At 49.3% G+C, this 22,666-nt stretch overlaps 5 protein-coding genes across 5 annotated transcripts; all 5 read left to right on the top strand.

The window, feature by feature from the left end:
• Window positions 1-1,440: 1,440 nt before the first annotated feature.
• Window positions 1,441-2,564, top strand: Aspvir_007201 (uncharacterized protein; the record flags this gene model as incomplete). Its single annotated transcript, XM_043270383.1, has 2 exons — window positions 1,441-2,428; window positions 2,485-2,564. 2 exons carry the CDS (start codon window positions 1,441-1,443, stop codon window positions 2,562-2,564), a joined length of 1,068 nt encoding a protein of 355 aa, XP_043126318.1.
• A 1,158-nt stretch (window positions 2,565-3,722) lies between these two features.
• Aspvir_007200 (Rcd1-like cell differentiation family protein) lies at window positions 3,723-5,135 on the top strand (the record flags this gene model as incomplete). The annotated part of the gene is made up of 4 exons (XM_043270382.1): window positions 3,723-4,206; window positions 4,282-4,437; window positions 4,506-4,881; window positions 4,958-5,135. 4 exons carry the CDS (start codon window positions 3,723-3,725, stop codon window positions 5,133-5,135), a joined length of 1,194 nt encoding a protein of 397 aa, XP_043126317.1.
• Window positions 5,136-6,207: 1,072 nt separating this feature from the next.
• Window positions 6,208-9,018, top strand: Aspvir_007199 (putative PHD finger domain protein; the record flags this gene model as incomplete). The annotated part of the gene is made up of 5 exons (XM_043270381.1): window positions 6,208-6,378; window positions 6,497-6,594; window positions 6,658-6,877; window positions 6,942-7,784; window positions 7,840-9,018. 5 exons carry the CDS (start codon window positions 6,208-6,210, stop codon window positions 9,016-9,018), a joined length of 2,511 nt encoding a protein of 836 aa, XP_043126316.1.
• Window positions 9,019-18,874: 9,856 nt separating this feature from the next.
• On the top strand, window positions 18,875-20,522 carry Aspvir_007198 (HMG-box domain-containing protein; the record flags this gene model as incomplete). The annotated part of the gene is made up of 3 exons (XM_043270380.1): window positions 18,875-19,063; window positions 19,116-19,190; window positions 19,257-20,522. The coding sequence occupies 3 exons, from the start codon at window positions 18,875-18,877 to the stop codon at window positions 20,520-20,522; spliced, it is 1,530 nt and encodes a 509-aa protein (XP_043126315.1).
• A 1,240-nt stretch (window positions 20,523-21,762) lies between these two features.
• On the top strand, window positions 21,763-22,362 carry Aspvir_007197 (uncharacterized protein; the record flags this gene model as incomplete). The annotated part of the gene is made up of 2 exons (XM_043270379.1): window positions 21,763-21,788; window positions 21,954-22,362. 2 exons carry the CDS (start codon window positions 21,763-21,765, stop codon window positions 22,360-22,362), a joined length of 435 nt encoding a protein of 144 aa, XP_043126314.1.
• Window positions 22,363-22,666: the final 304 nt, after the last annotated feature.

Below are 22,666 nucleotides of genomic sequence, written 5' to 3'. Positions count from 1 at the left end.
TGTTCCAACAGGGCGTCATACAGATTGGCCTGTTTTCACGATTCTTTCTCTTCTACGCTTTGGATGACCCATGAAACGATTGACTGATGATATGTACGCATGTATTTGAAATGGCGCTATGTTTCCCAATATGCTTGTATATAGAAGACGAGGTGCTTTCAAAGATTGATCCGATAAAGCTTCACCTACCTGACTTATCTCTGACGACATATTCGAAGGTATTGTGTATGCTTCAAGGTTGATCGACTTATTTATCAGGCACGTTGTGAAAATCCCTCCTCCCTCACAGTCATTGGTCGGTCAGAATGGACTCGATTAAGTGCGGCCTGACCTGGTGGATACAGGGAAACTCAATGCCTTCGCTATGCGCAGGAAATGCCCAATCTCATGCCCAAGCTTTCAAACTTTCGGATTTCCAAGGCATTAGCGTCTCCGGATTGCCTGAAGATGTGTTGTTCCTACATGAGTATGGAGCACATCTGTGCATACACCGCTCTAGCGATTCGAGTCGAGCAGCCGACACGTCAGTGAGTCTTAATACTTAACTAGCTCAAAGACCGGAGACAAAAGGACTGTATCAATGAAAAAGAGTTGACTTGTTGGAAAGCCTGATGTGGACAGTCCTACATCAACCTGATGGCTGATGCAATTCTGCTGGCCGATACTGGGGCCGGGTAATTTCTGGGATCTTCTGTTGGTGGAGCTTCTAGACGGTCAATCGCCCGTCTGACGGTCTGAGTAAGTCTCGCCGGCCGTTAAAAGTCAGGCGATCAGAAGAGTTGAACCAGTGACCTAGGTAGGAGTGATGCCGTCAGTCAGGGACGGCAACCCAAAAGAGCGGGGAGGATTTCATGTGAGGGGCAGTGATGTGATGCCAATCACACCGACGGATGGTCCTCGGTTATTATTAGAAAGCTGATAGGACAGAACAGGAAATTATGATTTGATTTCCAGCCTCCTAAATTTCCAGGTAGATAGTGTCTGAGTCTGAGTTATTGCAATATATTGTGCGTCAGCTGTGTCGTAGCTATTGGTTGTTGGTGTCAGGAAATCCGGTGGTTGGGTTTGGATGAGAGGAGGCTGGGAGTTGTGCTCAGTCTCGACAGTCGAACCTCCACGAGCTTCCGGATCGATCGCTTCTCATTCTTTCATTCTTTTCTCCCATAGAAACGTTTTTGTTTACTTCGATCATTATCACAAAATTTTTACATTCCGTTCGTTTTCGAAACCTCGTGGAATCCGCTTTATCGCATTCCTGCTATCGGAACTATCCGAACTATAGCCTGTCAAAAGTGTCACTGCCTCTGAGTTGGTCCACTGCTCAACCACTGACGGGCCCAAGCTGGGTTGGTTAGAGATCGCAGCGAACAGTCCAGTGTGGGCGACTGATCGTTACCCTTGCGCCAGCCGTTCAAGCATCCTCGAAACTGCTCCTTCGCCATGAAGACATTTCGTATAGTACGGCCAACGATCTCGATACTGGCTGTTCTGAGTCAGTTGCGACTATCAGCTGCAACACCGGTGGAGTTCGACGAGGCCAGTCTCGAGAAGCGCTGCGCGAACCCTTGTGGCTATTACAGTCAGCTATGTTGTACATCAAGCCAGACCTGTGGTACCAACAGTCAAGGACAAGCAGTTTGTTTGGACTCGTCGGGCGGCAGCGGCGGAAGATGGGAATACTATACCACTACCTACGTTATCACCCAGGCGGATACTAAAACGATTACTTCTACATGGAGTAGCCTGATACCTACCGCAACAAGCTCAACCAGTTGCAGGACCGACCTCGGCGAAACGGCTTGCGGCAATACATGCTGTGGTGCTGCATATGTCTGCGCCGATGATCAGTGTATTGTGGGAAGTTCATCGATATGGGTAACAGCCACTGCGACACCTCCAGTACGGGGAACGACCCAGTCGACTATGACCCACACCGCAACTGCGACGACCACACAAGGTTTCATTCCACCTGTGGGAACAGACGGCGCAACTTTGATAGGAGTCCATGCTGCCGGAGGAGGACTGAGCGGTGGAGCGATTGCGGGTATAGTCATCGGCGTAATTGCTGGCGTCTTTATCCTGCTCCTGCTATGCGCCTGTATGTGTTGTAAGGGAGCTCTGGACGCCCTGTTTGTCTGCCTTTGTCCTGGTAGAAGGAAGAGAAAGGATACCACGTATGTCGAAGAGCAATACCATCACCATGCGCACGGAAGCAAACCCGAAGGGCGTACCTGGTTTGGCACACGGCCCTCCGCCTCAGAAGGAGGCGAAAAGAAGTCCAAATGGGGAAGTCTGGCGACCATTGGCATTATACTCGGCGCACTTGCGCTGTGTCTAGGCTTGAAGAGGCGCAAGGATGAAGACGAGAAGAGTGATTACACTTACCCCAGCTCTTACTATTATTACTCCGACTACTACACGAGCGCAAGTATGTATCCCTCGCTCCTCCAATTGACCGTCAGTAGCTAACCGTCTGCGTTGTAGGTAGCGAAAGCTCGGATAGGCGAACGAGAGACACAAGACGATCCAGGAAATCTCGCACGCCGCGCTCACGACGATCATGACCTAACGACGTGCTCCCAATGATTCAACGACATCTTCGAAAACGAATCCCCTGTCTCCCTGTGAATGACTGAGCATTCTCAAGGAGCTTCCTCAACAACTGATATAGATCGGCGCTGGCCTTGTATGTTATAAGTATGCTTGCTCTTTTTCCATTGTGATCTGTGATTTCTGGGACGGACATGTGCGACAATTATCTTCATGTGATTATGTTTTACCTTTATGACCTTGATGGATTGGACGAGAAAAATGATGTAAATATGAGCAACGAATACGAATGATCCCGAGTTATACGGCGATACCGAAGCCCGTCAATCCAACAGATCTTAATCGGTGCAGGGTTATCTGACCTGCCACGCACATAAGATGCAATAGGTTTGTCTTGGGACAGATATATCCACATCCGGACCGCAAAGCATCATGAGCTCGAAGCTGAAGAGGACATCTGGACGCAGGTACCCTTGTAGCCTAACACCGACGCCGGTGATGATTTCATGCATTCTGATCATCGTCGCCAAGGGGCATTTCGAATCTCTGATTCCCAACTTGGCGAGGGTGCGAGCAAGGGTCTTCATAGTCATGCACCTGCCGGACTGACTCGTGCGCCTTTCAGTGTAACCTGCAAGTCGGTACTTTATTTAGTTAGGTTAGGTATTCGAGGAATGCAAGCTCTCAAAACAGCTTCCTGAATCGCTTAGTACACTACTTGATGGTAGATATGAAGCCAGCAGAAAAGAGAGAGATGAGAAGTGAAGGATTCTTGATGCTATTTTGCAGAAGAAAGCCAAGATCACGGTACTACTAGTACCGTAGTGACTAGTGGAGGCTCCACAACACACAGGACCCGACCCTTCTTCATCGCCAAAGTCACAAACCCAACTAAACCGCCTAAGCTCAACTTGCGCGCGCTCCCCGCCCGGCTCCCGAAGTCCGAACTTCCCTCTTCAATAACCCTCCTCTATCTACCACTCCCGACTTCTTCTTCCTATTACGTCCACAACCTCTACCGGTCAACGCTACATCTGACTCCTGTCAGCAGAGATTTATCCATGAATTACATTTCCGAGTTTCCTGCTTGACAATCTGAACTAACCTATCCTCGCGACGCTTCACCGTCTCTATTAGTCGCCTAGGATACCTACGTCCTTCGTCGGCCCGCCATGCTTCAGACACAGTCTCAGCACGTCTTTTCCCACCAGCATCAGTATCCGCAGGCTGATCCTTCTTGGCTGCAGCACCAGCAACAGCAGCAACAGCCACAGCAACAACACCATCCGGCCCAGCCCCACCCACACCAAGCCCAACAGCAGCATTCGTCGTTGGTGGCCCAACATGCTCAAGTTCAGGCTGCCGCCGCCGCCGCGGCTGCCGCTCAACAGCAACATTATAATCGCATCGCTATGGCTGGAAACGGTGGTGCTGGGAACGCAGCGCAAGGTGCCGGTGCCGCAGCCTTGAATGGAGAAAGCGCTTTGTCCGGTGCGGTGTCGGTCATGGATGGTGGCATCAGCGATGAGAACAGAAAGGTCTTCATTTGGGTTGCAGAGCTGCTTGATCCGAATCGTCGGGAGGCGGCTCTGATGGAACTCAGCAAGAAGAGAGAGCAGGTTCCCGAGTTGGCGCTGGTCATCTGGCATTCATTTGGTATGACTTCAGACTTTTGCCCGCGATTCTGTAGCGTGGGTGATTTGAACGCTCAGTACTAACGTTCTCTCGAAGGAGTCATGACTGCTCTACTCCAGGAAATTATCTCCGTTTACCCCCTGCTCAACCCTTCCCAGCTGACCGCTGCGGCGTCGAATCGAGTTTGCAATGCGCTGGCTTTGTTACAATGTGTTGCCTCTCACAACGAGACTCGCACTCTTTTTCTGAATGGTATTTTCTCATCCTTGATTTTCCTACGTGTCCTAGACAGCATTGTTGACGAGTACGTCGTCTTCTAGCTCATATCCCTCTTTTTCTTTACCCTTTTCTCAACACAACTTCGAAGTCTCGACCCTTTGAATACCTGCGACTTACTTCGCTGGGAGTCATCGGGGCGTTGGTCAAGAATGATTCGTCCGATGTGATCAACTTTCTCCTAACGACCGAGATCATCCCTCTGTGCCTTCGCATCATGGAGACAGGCTCGGAGCTTAGCAAAACCGTCGCCATTTTCATTGTACAGAAAATTCTTCTTGATGATATCGGTCTTGCATATATATGCGCCACATACGAACGATTTTACGCTGTGGGAACGGTTTTGAGCAATATGGTCACCCAGCTTGTGGAGCAGCAGACTGTGAGATTGCTGAAACATGTTGTCCGCTGCTTCCTTCGGTGAGTCTAGACCTCTGAGTCCCGATATCCTGGCAATTGTCTGCCGATCGGATCCCGTGTGCTAATATCGCATTAGTCTCAGTGACAACAGCAGGGCTCGTGAAGCTCTACGCCAGTGCCTCCCCGAACCGCTTCGCGACGCCACCTTCTCCTCCGTACTCCGCGACGATGCGGCCACGAAGCGCTGCCTTGCACAGCTTCTCATCAATCTCTCTGATAATGTTTCCGACGGCGCTCCGGGAGTCACCATGTAGACGACGAAAAGTATCCTTCCTCATCTAATATGCTTGGTATATTTGCCACCTTACGACATGCATGGGACGGTTTCTAGGCGAAGACGGATCACACGGCGCAAATAGTGTTCAAAATGGCAATCTCTACACATTGAAACAAGAAAAGCGAAGGGAGGGACATGATCGACGATGAGGCCATGGTTTTGATTCAAGAAAAGCTTTTTTCCTTTTTTTTCCCTTCCCCCCACCCCTTTTTTTATCGTGATCATCTGAGTTGGTTTCATTTCGGTGACTTGGTGCTTGAGTGATCTTCTGTGTTCAAGTGTATCAATTCTCTGGTTTCCATTTCGTCTGCTTCATTTTTCTTGCGTTCTTGTACGGGTTCTGCTGATCTTTCATTGCAATGGTACAAGGCTCCCCGGTGGCGTGGATATGGTTGGGCGCTATCTTCTCTTTTGCGCATTTTCCTTCTCTTCATTCATGATTCTTTTACCAATCCGTATACCATTGAGATAGACCCTCTTTTGAGCAAGAGATACCAATATATATAAGTTTTTGTTCATGATGGATGGTGGTTGAACTGTTTCTCGCGAACTATTTCTCGCGAGATATGCAATTAACAAGTGTTGAGATCTCTAATGTTTGCCCTGGAACTCTGTGGAACAATGTCGTTCAATGCATCTTTTCTTTATAAATGCTTTTTATTTTCATCCTGATTTACACCTTTCCATGTCTTGAGAACTTCACCTCTCTGAGGATACAGAAAGTGCCTTAATTGGGTGTAATTAGTCTGGACCAATCACCTGACGGCGTCCCCGGGTTCGACGCGCCTCCCTCTGAGCTCATCACCGTCTCGCGCCCTGGAAAAACTTCCGCCGTGTCTGCCCGCCGCCCTTCCAGCCAGGTCAATTTACAACAGTTTACTGGGGATGGACTGAAGTCATTGATACCCATCCATCAGCAATTAACATTTGGCCCACAGATTCAATCTTCTAATCTAGGCAGAAGATCAGGTTGTCCCACGCATTGAATCTCGCACCTTCTTGGATTTCCATCTGCGCTGCGGCGCCTTGAATGGTTTTGAGTCGCCGCCATGGTATCGCGAAAGCGCACCCGCTCCGAGGTGGAAGCTCCTCCGGAGCAGCCATCTGAAGAAAATGGCTTGCTGAACCGTCTTCGGAATTGCTGGGAGTTCGCGAACCTCATGCAGTATATCTCGATTTTTGGTAAAGTCATGAAGATTGACGAAGACTTTGGAATTGATGTGAGTGTTATCTTTCCTATGCTCCTGCGCAGCTCCATATAGCGCCAGCGACAGTTTTGTGCTATTTGGCCCCCGTCTTTCTTGCAAAAGCTGATTGTTGGTCTTCCTCGCTTGCTAGGATTTGGAAACCGAATGCCTCAAGCCTGAAGCATCGGAGAAGCTCATGGAGATTGGACTCTGTCTTCTCAAATGGGTCTCGTCGCATCGAGGTCTTACGTATGTGAACGGTCTCTTACCTTTCTCTATGTCGCCTCAGCTAATGGGAGGTCTTGAATCTAGGTTCGAGAACTTTGATGAATATACGCGACGCCAATACAATGCCAAAGCTCCCCATCTGCCCAACCCCTTCGGTTACGACGAGGTCCCGAACAAATTTTCGGAGTTTGACGTATTCCAAAAGCTTCGTGTTCTCCATCAACTGTCTGTTTGGACTTTTTGGAACCCCGATCGCATCCGCGAGAAGATGCCAGAGCAGAAAGAGATTGACCAAACACAATGGGTGGGTAACCTCCCGCCATCAGCTATCTATGGTGATCTTCCACAGAAATGCTGACATGTTGCAGCGCATTGAAGAATTAGGCTATGATCGCGAAGGCCGCTACTATTACGTTCTAGATGACAACCGATTGTACCGTCGGACCGATCCTGATATCCCTCCCCCGAAGCCTGCGAAGTCGAAGCCGAAGAGCCGAAGCGCAAGAGCATCACGAGCCTCCAAGCGACGAAAAGTCTCAGGCGTGGCGCCGGTTGAAGAGTTCGGTGAAGACACTGACAATGTCGTGGACGGCGTTGCTAACGATCCCTTCGAAAACATGAAGTGGGAATGCATCGCCATCACATTAGAGGACTATAACCGCTTCTTGGACACGATTCGTAAGACCAAAGACGCCGACGAGAAGATATTGCGGGATAGGATCGTAGAGCACGTGCTACCGGTCATCGAGAGGGAGGAAGAAGCTCTACAGCGGAAGCGAGCCAAGCGTGAGAAGGAGCTCTTGAACATGCAGCTGCTCGCAGGCGCCAAGCGGTCGGGTCGACTCGCTCAGAAGGCGGAGAGGGAGCGACAAGAGCGAGAGGCAGCCGAAGAAGCTCGGAAGTACGAGGCGGATTTGGCCGCGGCGCGCAAGGAAGAGGAAAGGCTGAAGAAAATGGAGGAAGAACGACGCACTCGGATGATGACGCGTGAGCAGCGCATCAAAGACCGGGAACGAAAGCGTCTTCTACATGAAGCTGAACTTCAGAGAATTGCAGAAGAACAGGAGAGACTCGAAAGGGGCGAGAGCAGGCTGTCAGAAAGGCAGCTCAAGGCTGAAATGGAGAAGCAGAGGAAAAACTTGGAGGAGCTTCAGTCAGATGATCACTGGATTTTTGACTGTTCAGGTTGTGGAGTCCATGGGGAAAATTTGGTATGGAATGACCATTCTCAACTGTATCAGCCGCAACTTGCTAACAAGGAAACAGGATGATGGCTCACATAGCGTAGCGTGCGAAAGGTGCAATGTGTGGCAGCATAGCAGGTGTCTAGGTATTGCACAGGATGATGCCGAGCGCGAAGATTTCCACTTCATCTGTCGGGACTGCAAGCGACGGGAGGAAGAGGCGAAGCTGCCGAAAATCCCACCGTTGAAGTTCAAAATCGGTTCTTCACCACCGTCCGCTGCTTTGGCTACCCACCATCATCAAGACTCGAAAGAAAGGAATGCCGCCGCAGCAGCGCAAATGAGTTCTCCTTCAAGACCACCGAAGGTAGAACCACACGCGCCATCTTTGAGTACAGCTCAGGCAGTGGCTGTTGTGCCATCATCGCCTGAACGTCCCCCCCAGCACGTCACCCACGGACGGTCAGTTCCTGCTAGCGACTCTCGGCCTTTGTCATCGCCAATGAAGGGCATGAGTGGCTTTGCGCCTTCGTCTCAGGGACTGCCTTCTAGGCTGCCATCCATCTCACAAGCTACCAATCTCCCTCCTATCGGTCGAGGCACCTTTGGTGGCAGTTCTTTGCATTCTGGACGGCCGTCGTCTGCCCACTCAGCTCAGAGCCCGAGTCTTCCCTCGCCTATTCAGAACCGCCCCTCAATGTCTCCCACCCAGGGCAATCATGATGTTGGTCCGCTTGCGGGATTCCCACCTACAGGTCCCTCGGACGGCCCAGCTCCCTGGACGCCCTATGGACCACATCGAGCGGCTCCGCGGCCCGACGCTGGCAATAATGCCTCCTTTTCTTCGATCCGTAGCGGTCGGCCATCTTTCTCAGCGGCAACTCCTAGTGGCAGCAGGTCCTCGCCCCCGCAGAGCTCGCATGGCGTACCGTTTTCTGGCATCAGCCCAACCAAGCAGTCTCCGCGACCCATGACCTCGGGCAGCCTTGTTGGGGCCCCAATCCTGCCTCCCATTCAGAAACTTGAACCGAGCCCGAAGTTGATGGGCAGAAGTTCGCCCGACGCGCCCATTCCACCTCCAGTGAAATCTATGACTCCTGAGCAGGAAGAGCGTCGGCAAAGGGAAAATGCTCTGATGTTCCAGTCTCAGCCTCACGCCCTATCCAATGGCCAGTATTCCGCCATGTCATCCCCATCGCTCAATCGGATACCCCCTTTAGGCCCATCAGCTCTTAGTCGGAACAACGAACCGCAGTCATAGGCAGCTTGGCAGGACGGAAATTAGAGGGCGAATTGGAACCAGGCACTTATTCTTTGTCGGTTTGGGGTTCCACATTGCATTTTGATATTCGATTTCATACCACTTGTTACACTGCATCATGGCCGAAGTGTGCTTCATTTCTGGATCTTTCGACAAGCAATACTCTTGATTAACCTGAAGCGAAACTCAGGGTTCGCGATAGTGGAGATTTACTAGACGTTGGCGCTGTTATTCCCCTAATGGGCGAATACTGCGAGGCCGGAAAAATCTCCCCCAGCAAATGGACATTATCCAACACCTGCAAACGGAACGTCATATCGTCTATTTGACCACTACCTGCGGGTCGTCAATTCTAGTCTGCAAGGCTAATTGGACGTCTGAAATATCCGAAGATCAAAGCACTACTTTCAGGCGACTTTGAAATTTCGCATCGGTCGGGCGGTCGATGAGCAACAATGCCTTTTGGCTTTTTCTTGACAGCATGTCACTGTATCAACTGATCTTTTCTCCTGCCGTACGCTGGATACATTGTCTTTGTTTGGTCTGGCCGGATGGTTTTCTGAATTACATCCACGGAGTTTTACAATGCAGTGGGTTGATTGAGGAGTTTATAGAGGTTGACGGATCGGATGGCTCTTTCTGTATGTTTCAATAGATGCGGTTATGGTTTCAGCCTCAAGGCAGAAAATGAACATGCATTCATGACTACTTTCTTCAATTATACTCTAGGAAGCAATAGACCTCTAGAGATTGCATTGCCTGGTTGCCTCAGGCGTGGGCTCCCACCATGAAGTCCGAACGAATCCGAGACCCCTATCTGGCAAGCTGCATACCTGTCTCAGGTACAACCAGAGGGATCACAGTAAACCAGGGCAGTCTGCAATCTACATATATCAGTCACCCATACCGCAGGCCAACCCCATTCTTGGGACGAGATGAGATGGCTGCAGGTGCAGCTAAGTAGATAGACAATAGCAAAGACACAAGGACGGAGAGTCCACTCCGGTAGCAAACAGCGAGACCTGGCACACCCGCTGTACCGGGAGCAAAGGGTATAGTCTACCTGCGCCTGGATTGATTCGTGAGAACTGGATGGGGCATTTCAAATCGGACTGGATGGTTTGTTCTTGTCGACGGGAATGTGCTGCTGATGGGGATGGGGATGGGGATGGAGGACAGGACAATTGCCTTATTATGCTTGCTCCTCGCATGGTGTATGTGCATTGTTTAGGAAGCCAAAGCAAGCAAGCATGTCCCTGATGCTTGGCCTGTGGTGAGTGGTGATTGAGTGAGTGATGTACGGATACTCCGTAGGCCTGTGACATTTGCTCTGCTGTCGACGACTTTAGGACCTTATGTGCTCGTGTAACATTGCGGTTTGAGGAGTGTACTCCGTACTCCATTCATACTTGTATGATGGTCTAATTTCATCCGGGTTCTCGCTGAATCGATAGTCACGGATAAGAGTCCCGTTCTAATAAGATGGTCCGCACTTCGCAACGAGGATGAGAAATCGACCGTCCAGAGTAGATGGGTCTAGCCGATCTGATTCGATCAATTCTTGTAAAACCAATCAATCTGTCGGTTTAGTGTAGCGACTATTATGGTGCAACGCACAGTGCACACGGGATGGATAATCGTTAGCTTACCGGGATGGCAGATTGACATCCTGGCAGCTGCTGGTACTTTTGTCCCGACTTTGCTTTTTCTTCTCTCTGCGTTGATTTGCCGTTTGGATGAGAGATGATACTCTGTACAGGGAGTCAGGGGCTCAAGTTTCCACTGCAGGACATGGATGCAAGTAGCCAAGCACACATGATGAACGAGCGAGCATCTAGTACGGAGTACCTCCGTACCACAACCAATGTAAGTATGAATGAAGTATTTAGCAGGTCCCCTCCTGGCCATAGCTAAAACTCACTCGAGGAAATCATTCCAAATCATGTATGCTTGGCGAAATATCTTATCGAATGTAACGTCGGCTATCGGCTGCGGTCGGTGCAAGCGCGAGCCTCCCATGGCTTTACGAGTGGTATCTCGTATTATGGGCATGGTTGGTTAGTGTACTCGGCTATATCATCCAAGGAGGGACTAGTGAATCCAGATGAGACGACTAGATTGACGATGGCGGGTGATGGCCCGGCCGTGATGCAGCTCATGATCCAAAGATCGTCTGAAGTTCTGAACTCCAAAAATCTGACAGTGACAGCCTCGTTCTCGCGGATCACGACTCGGGGAAGGGCACTTTAGAGCGGTTCACGTCACCCCGTGAAGCTAGCCAAGCATGCCTATTTTAGAAGACGCTCGATGTCCCGTTAGTAATCGATTGGGGTAGACGGGGAAAACAGATCCCTGTACGTGCAGATGTCGACATAGGCAAGGGGTTCAGAGTAATCCCGTACTAAACTAGTTGTATCCACGGCTTCAATTTCCGGCTTGTAAGTGTGATCAAGTCCCACGCTTTAACGCCGCGTGATGACTATCTCTTGGTCAAGGAGTCAAGACATTAGCATGTACGGCGTAGGCAGATCCTCATGCACAGTGGTCTGACTGTAATCCGCGGTGCTAGATAATCAGATTGGAAGAATGATAAGGTATGGACAGTATCCGGCCATATATCATGGATACATTGGAGAACTGCGTTGGAGAACTGCTCAATTGGAGTAAGGAAGGTACTTTTGGGCTAAGAAGCAACACGGTCCAGGCAAGGGTCTCCAAGTGGGGTCCGGGATGGATTTCCGTCGACACTAAAGTAGACTAGAGCGGGCACTGACAACAGCAGGGATTATCTATCTCGATTCTCGAATTCGCATAATCGCATTAGCCGCGGGGATTCCTCAATTTTCGATCCATCGTCAATTGATCATAAAAGTGCCGCAGCTGCTCAAAAGTCTAATCAAATTATCAATAGAGTACCCCTCCACTCTGGCACGAAAGCCTGTGGCGAACTATTAAGGTATGCGGATCGACCTTCCTCAAACCCGATCTTGTCTGTGGAGTGTACGGAGTACTTTCGTAGGGACGTAGACTCGCTGGACTATGGTACTAAGATAGATACTCCGTACTGGTATTTCAATTTCATTTTGACGTTTTGAAGCTGTGAAAACCGATTATATCCGTCCACTCAAGGCGGTCGTTCGGATCCGACGCAAAGGCAAATTGCTTATTAATAAACGACGAAGCCGCTGATCGTTGGACACGGACCACTGACCACTGACAAGCCAGTATTGAAGGTGATGATGCTTAGAAGTCAGCAGTCAGTTATCTGTCACTGAAAGTCAACGGTATTTTGAAATCAGGTGCTTCCAATAGAAAGCAGTGTCACTGCACCATAGTCCATACTACTGATATGAGTATGCAACCTTATTATTAAGGTACTCCAGAGGGAACAATCAACTGGCTACTCCGTACTCCATGAAGCGTCTGCACATTGTCACATATGCCTCATAGTAATTCTCAGGTGCAGCGTTGCATACACCTCGTAACTTGAACCTCGAACTAAACCGTCCGTGCCAGCCGCAGATTAAGCTCGTAAGCTCGTCAGAGGGTTGGCAATGAATATCTATTGTAACTTCGCGTGGCAGAGAGGAACCAGACATCCCTGCATATGCAAAGTACATCATGACGATGATGGCACCCAAGCAGAACGCACAGACCGCGGACATCCTCGTGCTATAAGATAGCGTCTATACACGAGTCCATATGTTGAGAGACTCTCTAATGTACCATGTATCACACCCCTACCACTACCAGGGCCTTGGACTGACCGCAGTCTTTAGAGGCATAAGTCAGTGAGTGATATGAAGATGCATTGAGTTAGTCCTTACGGCTCTTGCAGACTTCCTAGTAAATCTAACCATAGTACTTGAGTATAGCTATATTGGCCTGTATACTAAGGCATCTAATATCGTGTTGAATGACCCAGATAGGGAATAATCCATCAGCATATCCGACACGATGTACCAAGTCCACCAACTAAAAGGCTGGAAAGTGTGACAAATTGCGAAGCTTGAGTCTAAACTCTGCCGTTCCATGCAGTATCATCCCTGATTTACTTAACAGTAGCTTCGGCCTGACCGCGGATGCGAACCATCGAGGGAGATGGCTGACGTGAAGCAGGCACCTGCGGCACATTTATCCACCGCCCAATGAGAGAATTGCACTTTTGCTGGGCTGGATGGATAACTCTTAACGCTGGCAGGTGATTTGGTACGTACCCTATATTCCTCCCAACTTTATCCCCGGGCTCCATGCGTCCAGCCTTATCTATTCTTGCGTTTAACTTCGATACTGTCCACACGAGTGACAAAACGTTTTCTGCCATTTAAGGTTGGATAAGAAACCCGTGTCCTCTGTATTCTTTTGTCAACCCCTATCAGACCAACGCGGGATGATCGCCATGGCATTGCTCGATAGACCACACGGAGTAGAATTGTAGATTCAAGGTAGGACCAACTCTGCGTCGTGGAGTCTCAGGGCCGGCACAGCGGGCAGATGTGAGAGCAGGGAAAGCATCCTTGAGCTATCCTGTCATGTGTACCACCGACTGAAGGCGAATCGGTCGAGTTCCTTTTTGCCTCGCTGCCACTCATTAGGCCAACTTATGCGCTATCACACTGCAATCTAGCAGGAAAGTTCGCCTCGAGGCGCAGGATGTGTGATCTATGTCACCAATCATATTGGCCCAACGCCCTGTTGGTTACGCAACTGTGCGCACCCCTCTCCTTGCGAGTTACCTTTTCCTTTCCATCCTCTGATTACCCAAAAGACCTCGTGACATAAGATTTGAAACTTAGGATTGAGCCTACGCTGGCGCTTTGACTATGGTTGTGGTGGCTTCCCTTCCACCACCACATGTTTCTGGGAGGCCACGTTTTTGTTGATCGCAGCCACCCTGCACCTTATTTCCAATCGAGCCATGAATAGCGCAGTTCGCAATGGGTTTGCTCGGCGATAGACGCTTGCCGTGAGGTTGAGACTTAAGACCATGGAAGCAGTATGCCAAAAGGACTTAGTCCCAAACAGACCTTCTTGCGTCTCTCACTTCCATACTTGACACATGTCGCTCAAGTGAAAAGTTTGACCAGAAGGCATGCAGAAGCAAAAGTGTGATAGCTAGTACAGAAACAGATAATGCGGTTGATCATGTGGGGTGTTGTCCGTTGAATACCTACTCCTCTACCGGTCTCTCAGTTTGCTGTGCCTGACGGAGGATGGCATATGATTGGAGTCCCTGGACGATAGCAGGCATCCTGTTGGCAATCCCGACTACAGATCCTTGTCGGCCGTTGGCTTGTGTCCATTGATCGGCTTTTTGACAACTCTTAATCTTCTAAGTTAAGGGATATTCCAGAAAAATATCTGAGACCAAAGAAGACGAAGGAAAACTGGCAGTATCTCTGATGTCCGCTTGCTCTGCATTCCTGATAGTGCAATCTACCTTATCATGAAATCCTGAGTCCTTAGCCGATTGTTGACTCTTCCAGAAAGCTGATCCTGCCATGTTCTCGGAGACATTTGATCGGCGACTTTTGGAAGGAGCTTTTCGGGGCTCGTTCCCAGGTTTTCCCATTTGCCCCGTAAATGGAATCCTGTTCCTCACAACTTTGTTTCAAAAATATATTCAATGTTGAATGTTTGGAGAGAAGAGGCGCAGTCTTCGAACCTGAAACGCGATTATTATTAGGTTCGCCGGATTTGGTGAGGAAAGGCCATTAAGCCATTCAGGGTGCAACAAACCAAGATGTGGTGATCAACGCCATGGTCGAGACCATCAACTTGACAGGCCCCTGTCACCAGACCATCGAGGCTTTGCTCTGTCTACTGTCCTCGAAATACTACACTCAACGGAATGGGAAAGGCTCGCTTCTTAGCGCAGATCTAGTGATATTCCAGAAGCTTGTCGGACACCCGGGGATGTCGAGATTGTCCTAACAGATCATCCTTGCTGCCAACCCTCTTCCATTTGGAGGAGGCTTTGCCCAAGGACCTGCATGGTGACACCAACGGGGCTGACATGAACTCAAGCGGTCAAAGCGTCCCTGCAGGAGTCATGAACCACTCTGAAACTTGCAAGATACCTCAACAATGAGTGCTTTCATTCTGAGGCAAAGATCCTTGATGAAACCAGCCCTGCCCACAATAATCCATGAACGCCATGTGCAAAAATAGCGAACACGAACTGCATCCACATAAGACCGAATTAGAAAACAAGTGCTTCAGGTTGCTGGGGTATCTCGAGTCGAGGGCTGATACCCACTGTCAAAGGCCAGAGGTTCTTGTGTCCATAGATTAAGCTCGAACAAAGAACCGATGCAGGGCCACTCCGGTTCCTGCGCAAGCCATATGGGGCCTTTCCAAGCCTATCAGCAGCAGCAGCAGGCTAGCAGCAGGCTAGCAGCCCACTTGACAGCCGCAGGCCCGCAGATCATGGATCCATGCAAGCCTCCACTCCACAGTACGCCTGCTTCCTCTGATGTGGTGGACAATCAACAAAAGGATCAATTAAGATGGATGAAGCAGAAGAGTGTGTAAGACTTTCCCCAAGACCATTCGGGACGTCGATTCGTGACTGGTATCCACCCTAGGTACCGTTACCGCTTTCAGGTTGACACATGACAGCCACATGCTTAGGGCTTGCTGCACGGTCCAATAGCTGCAAGGATATGTACTATCAACTTGTCCTTTCCACAAGCAGATCAAGGAATGACAATTCTGGCAGGTAGGTAAAGTACCGCATGGTCATAATCCATTGTATGCGACTTGCGTACAGAATCCGGCCAAGTTCTTCCTCAAGGTAGGCTATGGGCTTATTTGTTCCTGCTGCATATGGCCTAGTCACCACGTGACTGAAAGGAGTCCAAGTGTAGGGAACCTGATGGCAAGGATAGCAAGCCATTTAGGCACATCGATCTGGGATCCTCAAGGGTAACATGCATAAATCCTAACATTATAGACGCAAGGGAAGATGAATATAAGGAAGCAGTTCGTCAGGCTACCGGTATTTTTGGCCATAAGGTACGAGACCTTACCTGTCTTTGACACTTTTTTTTACAAACATCCACGCTAGTAAGGTAAGATTGGGCGATCTGCTAGAGCCAGCGGTGCTAGTGCGGCGCAAATTTGGCCCACCCAACAATAAGCACCAATGAGTCGCTCGTGGCAGGGAGGTAACTTAATTGTCATACAGCCCACCACTAATTAAATAATGCCTAGTCCTACTACCGGCCGGCATTTACGAATTGCAACATAAGGCAGACTTCAGGTGAGGATGGACTGAGAGGGAAAAGGAAAAGTTAGAGAAAGGAAGAGAGGGTTGATACTGAGGGATTCTACATGTTGACCTCTGAACGAGGTCCTGTCACTCCCGTCCTGAGCATCGAGCTCCCCGCAAGAACCAGTTGAATTAAACCCCGTCCTATTGGAGCCATGCTCGCCGTTTGGTTCGACTATGGGCCGTCTCCAAACACGGATCTGCTTGCACCCGAACCAGCTACCTACCGTATCAATGACAACATTAGCGGCAACTCCGTTTCCCACTCAGGACGTCTACATACAGGTAGATACCTCTCCTAGAAATGGCGGACCCGACGGCGATCGATGATCTCTAGTTCCCCATATTCCGCCGCGATTTAGGTTGACTACTGGGAAATGTCCATGGTCCTCTTGAGAATACGTACATTATTACATATAGTTCAGATTGGATGATTTGCTGGAAGTCACAAAGGTCCCAAAAAGCCATGTGGAAAACGTGCAGTTCCGTGGGCGAGTCCTGATGTCTCTTCACCATACGGAGTAGGTCCGGAATCGATATACCTTTTCGATGGGAGGGATTCTATATAGCTAGGAAGAAGGTACAAACCGTACAATAAGCGCCTCATGTTACCTATATTTGAAATACCCACCCCCGAACTCCAATGACATGCAGTCTTATATCCTCAGACCCATGGAACGTCGCTTCTGATATCATGATCAGTGCATACCTTGGGTACTCTGAGTCTCATCGCGGAGAGTGGAGATATCTTTCCCTCCTAAGCACATCATGAGACCCTGTATCATACATATAGTCTAGATTTGTCATGTATATACTCCGTAGTGTCTCACGTTATCACTTTGGATCGTAAGTCAAGTTCGTGGAGAGATAGTTAGTGCGCGGTATGTACTATGGCTCAAACTCTACGACTGACCATTGACAATTCGGGATAGTGAAGTATTGACGACATCTACTGTAGGTTTATGTAAGGATCTACCAGTCAACTTGAAGCTGTTTTCTTTTTTTGGTGTCTTTTTTCCTTTTTTATTTCCCCTTTCCCTGTCGTTTTTCTCTCCTCTGATCCCGTCTCGAGACTGATAGATCCATTACTAAAGTGCTGTAACTTTCCTAAAGCTAAGGTAATTAAAAGACGTTGCATTTATTACCTTAACAGTTTCTATGACAGGTAAACAAGGAGCTAGAGCCATATGAGGGATCTTCCCCCGTCATGCGTGATAATGCCTGAACATTGAACAGTCCAACATAGATAGACAGAAAAGTATTCAGAACAGAATTATGTCTTTTGAGTCTGAAATTAGATTGTTCTTTGAATCTTTCCCCTCTTTTTCCCTTGAATATTTCAATTTCTATCAAATCATGACCCATGGATAGTTCCATCCACACTGACTCTAGCCACTCAGTCCCATACTGATTCACTAACAAGGGATCTAGAAGCAGTTCAAAGCATCTGCATCTAGAATTGGCACAAAGGAGGGGCGCAGTTGCTCTCTCTCTGTCTCTTTTATTATAATAATTATTATTATTTTCTAACTTTTTTTTTCCTTGTTTTGATTCTTTGGGAGGAGAATCCACTGGCGTATGGTTAGTTCAAGCCTTCAAAGGGCAAACCAGAAAGAATAGGTGATAATATTAATGGCAAACCCCGGTCTCCTCTTGTCCCAGGACAGTGGAACAAAGACAGCGCCCGGAGCATTTTTGGTCTGATTTTCCCAGCAAGCGCAACACTGCCATTGACTCAGGGCCTCAGCCCACCGGAGTGCAGCAGCAAGAGAGGAGTTCCTGACTGACTGATGTCTGTGGTGTCTGTCTGGCCCTCCAGGTCTGCAATAATGATGCATGGAAGAACCATAATACTCTCCACTATTACCCACCGTCAGGCATTAAAATATTAAAAAAGATCGACGGGGCTCTTGAGATTCACCATCTCGTTCACATCCCCATACCCTGATCAATCAGTCTGTCAATCAATCAGTCCTCTCTTCCAATTGATCCCTCCTTCCATTCTGTTTGCTGAATATTTTTCATAAAATATCCTTCATACCCGTCCTCTATCCTTCCTCTTCTCTTTTTCTTGGTCCCACCTATCCCGCCTACTTCTACTCTTGAGCACTGATTTCCAGTGGTACTCTTCTACCGCTTCGTCTCCTTCTGGTACCCGTCTCCAAACAACAGTGAACAACGCTGGCTTGTACAGCGCGCCATCTTCTCGTCGCGGTCTCTGTTGCTGTGGGGCATCAATTCACTGGAGCCTCAAATGCTCAACTTGCCTCTCAAGCATCCTCTACCTAATCATAAAGTTCTTGTCATTCCATTCACCTTCTCGGTTGTCTCTCTCTCTCCGGCTCGCCAGATTGGTTCCCCCGCTTGTCCAAGTCAAGGGGTATCATTTTCACAATCGGACTGTCTCAGCCTCCACACAAGAGTCAGAAAGGAGAAATCTCCAGATCTCCTTTCAAGCATCTGATCTGCTGACGGAAGTCCTACAACCACTCCCACTGCGTCCTAAAGACGCATATTTCCACTATCGCGCGACCTTTCCTCCCAACATCTCTATAACATCGTCACCTCTGATCTGCTACCACAATGGCCGCTGCAGCTGCAGCTGCGAGGTTCATCCAACCTCCTTCTCCCCCTCAGTCGACAGATGGCGATCCCGCTTCTGAACAGTGCGGCATGCTCAACTCGCTGTATTGCTCCCAGAGCACCTTTGTCACATCTAGCTTACCCTGCAGCGCTGAAGCTTCCTACAACGAGCTTAAGCCACAAGCGATGGTGAGTTGGAAGCCTTTTCCAGCTTGTTGGTTACCTACTGACTGTTGATCAGACCTATGGCCCTTCGTCGTCACCGCGATATGTCTCCCAACACGAGTACTCGACACCTCTACTACTTCAGCATTCGGTAGGGTCCCCGCTCCCTTTCGCAATGACCCGTTTAGCTAGCCAAGCATGTGCTAACGAACGGCAGACGCTACCCTCAGGTATTCAGATCGATACTCCGCCTCCTGCCGCGGACGATGGAGTTGTTCCTAGCAGATTAGAAGCGACTCCTCCTCGCTGGCCATCCGCCTTGAAGCTTTCCCCAGGGAAAGTAAGAGTGGCTAAACCCCCCAGAATTAGGCGCAGAGCCAAGAAGGCGAGCAATCGGGAATCGAAACCTAAGATACCTGGTCCCTTAAGTGAAGTTACCAAGCATATGACACATGTTCCCCTCAGAGACATGGACAGCTGGGTTCATCGGCCCAAGGAGGTGCGCCACGCGGAGGTTGCCAAAAAGAATGGCAAAGTCGCCAGACCCATGAACTCGTTCATGCTCTACCGGTCTGCATACGCCGAGCGGACAAAGGAGTGGTTTGCACAGAATAACCACCAAGTCGTTTCAGAGGTCGCAGGCGACAGCTGGCGCATCGAAACGCCAGAGATCCGCGAGAAGTACGAGTTTCTAGCGAACGTCGAAAAGGCCAATCATCTCAAAGCCCATCCAGGGTACAAGTTCTCTCCGTCGAAGGAAAAGAAGAAACGATCTGAAACGGATGACGACCAGCTGACCGTAGATGGTGGCGAGATGACCTCTGGATCTAGCCCGGCGTTCCTCCAAGTTCGTGCCATGGGCCCGTCCGAGGTCGAGAGCAATGGCTGGGGCAGCCGCGACTCAACACCCTTCGACTTTCCCGAGCATGGGCTGCCCACCACAACATATTATGGTTCATCGTGGCAGACCAGTCATCCCAGCAAAGACATGCTGTCAGCTCCCAAGCCCTCTTCATACCTCCAGCAGTCAATGCATCAGAACCTGATGGGCCCGCCTGCTGAAGATCCTCGATTCAAGCATGCTGGACTCCAGGATATCCAGTTCACCTCGTCGACGGCGCTGGCTGGGCTGCCTGGAGCCGCCCACCACGACCTTCTTCAGCCCCAGAACACCCCTGGAACTGGACCCGATGGTCAGCTGGATCCTCAGTTGCTGTCATTGAGCGACCACTCGAGTCAGCATCCGATGTACAACCACTCACACTATGCAATCTGGCAAGAAATCCCGACGAGCAACTGCTATGTCCCTGTTCCCTCGCCGCTGCCATCCACATACCATGTCGGCGCCACCTATCATCAAAGCATGCAGACTCTAGGGGATAGCCGCGATACTTGGGATTCTGCCAACAACGAGACCAGTTTTGATGCTTCCAATGGCGAATTCGAACACTGGATCAACTCTCAGGCATCTGGATATCCCTAATCGACAATGTGACATTAATCAAGGCAGCTTCCTTTTGGGTCTCTGCCTTTTTGCGACGAGAAGATGAGCGTCATGTCATGCTTACTGATGTGTGTTTTGTGATTTCTTTCTTACATTGGGCCGGCCTTTTGTAATTTAGAAGAAAACCTCAGGGTCGGAGTTGTACGGGCGCGGAGTCTAGTATGGTGGGACTGGGTGATACCCTACTTTCTTCAGGTCTCCTGGTGCTCCTGTCTCCTTGGTGGTCTACGTGACATCTTTCTTTGGTCTGTTGGAGTTGTTTTTTTTCCTGGGTGGTAATCTCCTTTGATATTTCATGGAAATATCTCTGCTATTTATGTTGTTGGTATCTTGGACTTTGACACAATATTAGACTGAATGGCGCAAATCATTATTTACTGCTTAGCTCTCCCCTTTGTCAACATCTCCTTTGCACTGCACTGCTACGACCTTGTCCAAGGATGATCAATCTTTCGATAACCAGTATCTTCTCCGCCGGGGCTTGCTCGACCAGACGGCTGTTGGTCCGTTGGATCGTGAACCAACCCTACGGATTGAACCCATAGTGCTTTCGGAAGTCAATCAGCAAGAAGCATCTTCTCTACTCAGATCCTCGATGGCTATCGAACCACTTGTTCGTAGCCAGATCTGCACTATACGAGTCTACCTCATCAGCGCATTCAGTATGTTCTCCTTGCAACACTGAACATGCACAAGTCGTCAACGAGGCTGTTTGAACGAGGAATCGACTGCGGGTGAATGAAGCGGCTGATACATCAGGTCGGATATTCCTTATGTTGAGACTTTGAGTCAATGCATTCCGTCACTGAGTCTTCTGCATTATTGCTTTTACTGAGCTCTCCTGCTTTGTTGTCTCTCCTTGATTGTGCTGTATAAGGCATGTATGTCCAGAGATCACCCTTGTGACGAGCCAATCATTCTTGGTCTGTCTGCAGATCGCTGATTTATTGACCGGAGATCTTCAATGGATGCGCCAAGTGTGAGTCCTATGTAGATAATCGACGGTGCTATCATTGTGGTACTGACAAGTCAGTCAGATCAGTCACAGGACGGGAGACATATACTCAGCAGGCAGAATGTGACCTGGACACCTAGGGACACTTGTTCTCTGTACATAAATACCCTCGCTGGACTCAGAGAGGTTCCTGGATCATTCTAAACTGTATAAACTCAAAGCGTTGACACTCTCGGAGATCAGCATCCAAATCCATTGCCGACAATGAAGCTCGCAATCCTCGCAGCCTTGTCTACTCTCGCTTGCGCAACTTCTTAGAGCTATTTCGTTGGCGTTAGTGTCTTTGCCCTTGCCACGGCACCTTATGATGGCTGACAAGGTAGTATGACTCCTTGAACCCGGCCCCGTCAACCCCAATCCCTTCAAGGGCCTCTCATACGGCGACCAATTCACAGTGGCTCGTCGCGCTCAAGTAGCCCCAACCCTCTACAGACCCAAGAAGAACCCCAATGTTTGGGCCCTCGCTCTAAAGCCGCCTGGGACGTTCCTCGGTTCCATCCGCAAGGCTCCGACGGCGGATACCTTCGAGCCAAGAAGATCTCCTTTGCCTGCGTGACGGACCAGAAAGGCAAGACGGTGCCCGTTAACTGTACGGTCTTGTTCGAGGGCACACAGAACAACGATCTGGGGATTCCGAAGATCCAGACGGCGAAGTACACTAGCACGCCCCGGTTGCAGAGAGTGGATTCTGAGGGATTTACAGACCTTAGGTCGTTGGACTTTACCGTGACCAAGGCCGGGGAGGATGACAAGTTGAGTCAGGATGTCACGTTGATCTTGGATAACTTTGGTACGGCGGACTAAATGTACAAAACCGGCCAAAACTTTTTTTTTCTGTTATCTGTTTGTATTACCTATAGCCACTATTTCCACAAAACCCTGAACAGCATGTATACCATATAGTATATACCATATAGTAGGGATATTGAATGCCATCTAGTATTAATATCAAATGGATATCGAATATCATCTAGTATTGATATCGAATGTCATCTATTAGGGGTACCGAATCAATATCGAATGTCATCTATTAGGGATATTAAATCAATATCGAATGTCATCTAGTAGGGATATCGAATGTCATCTATTAGGGGTACTGAATCAATAT

Source organism: Aspergillus viridinutans (genome assembly GCF_018404265.1).
Source record: "Aspergillus viridinutans IFM 47045 DNA, scaffold_5, whole genome shotgun sequence".
Taxonomy (NCBI): Eukaryota; Fungi; Ascomycota; class Eurotiomycetes; order Eurotiales; family Aspergillaceae; genus Aspergillus; species Aspergillus viridinutans.
Note: the sequence above shows the minus strand (reverse complement) of the source record. Positions and strands in the feature narration are given on the sequence as shown.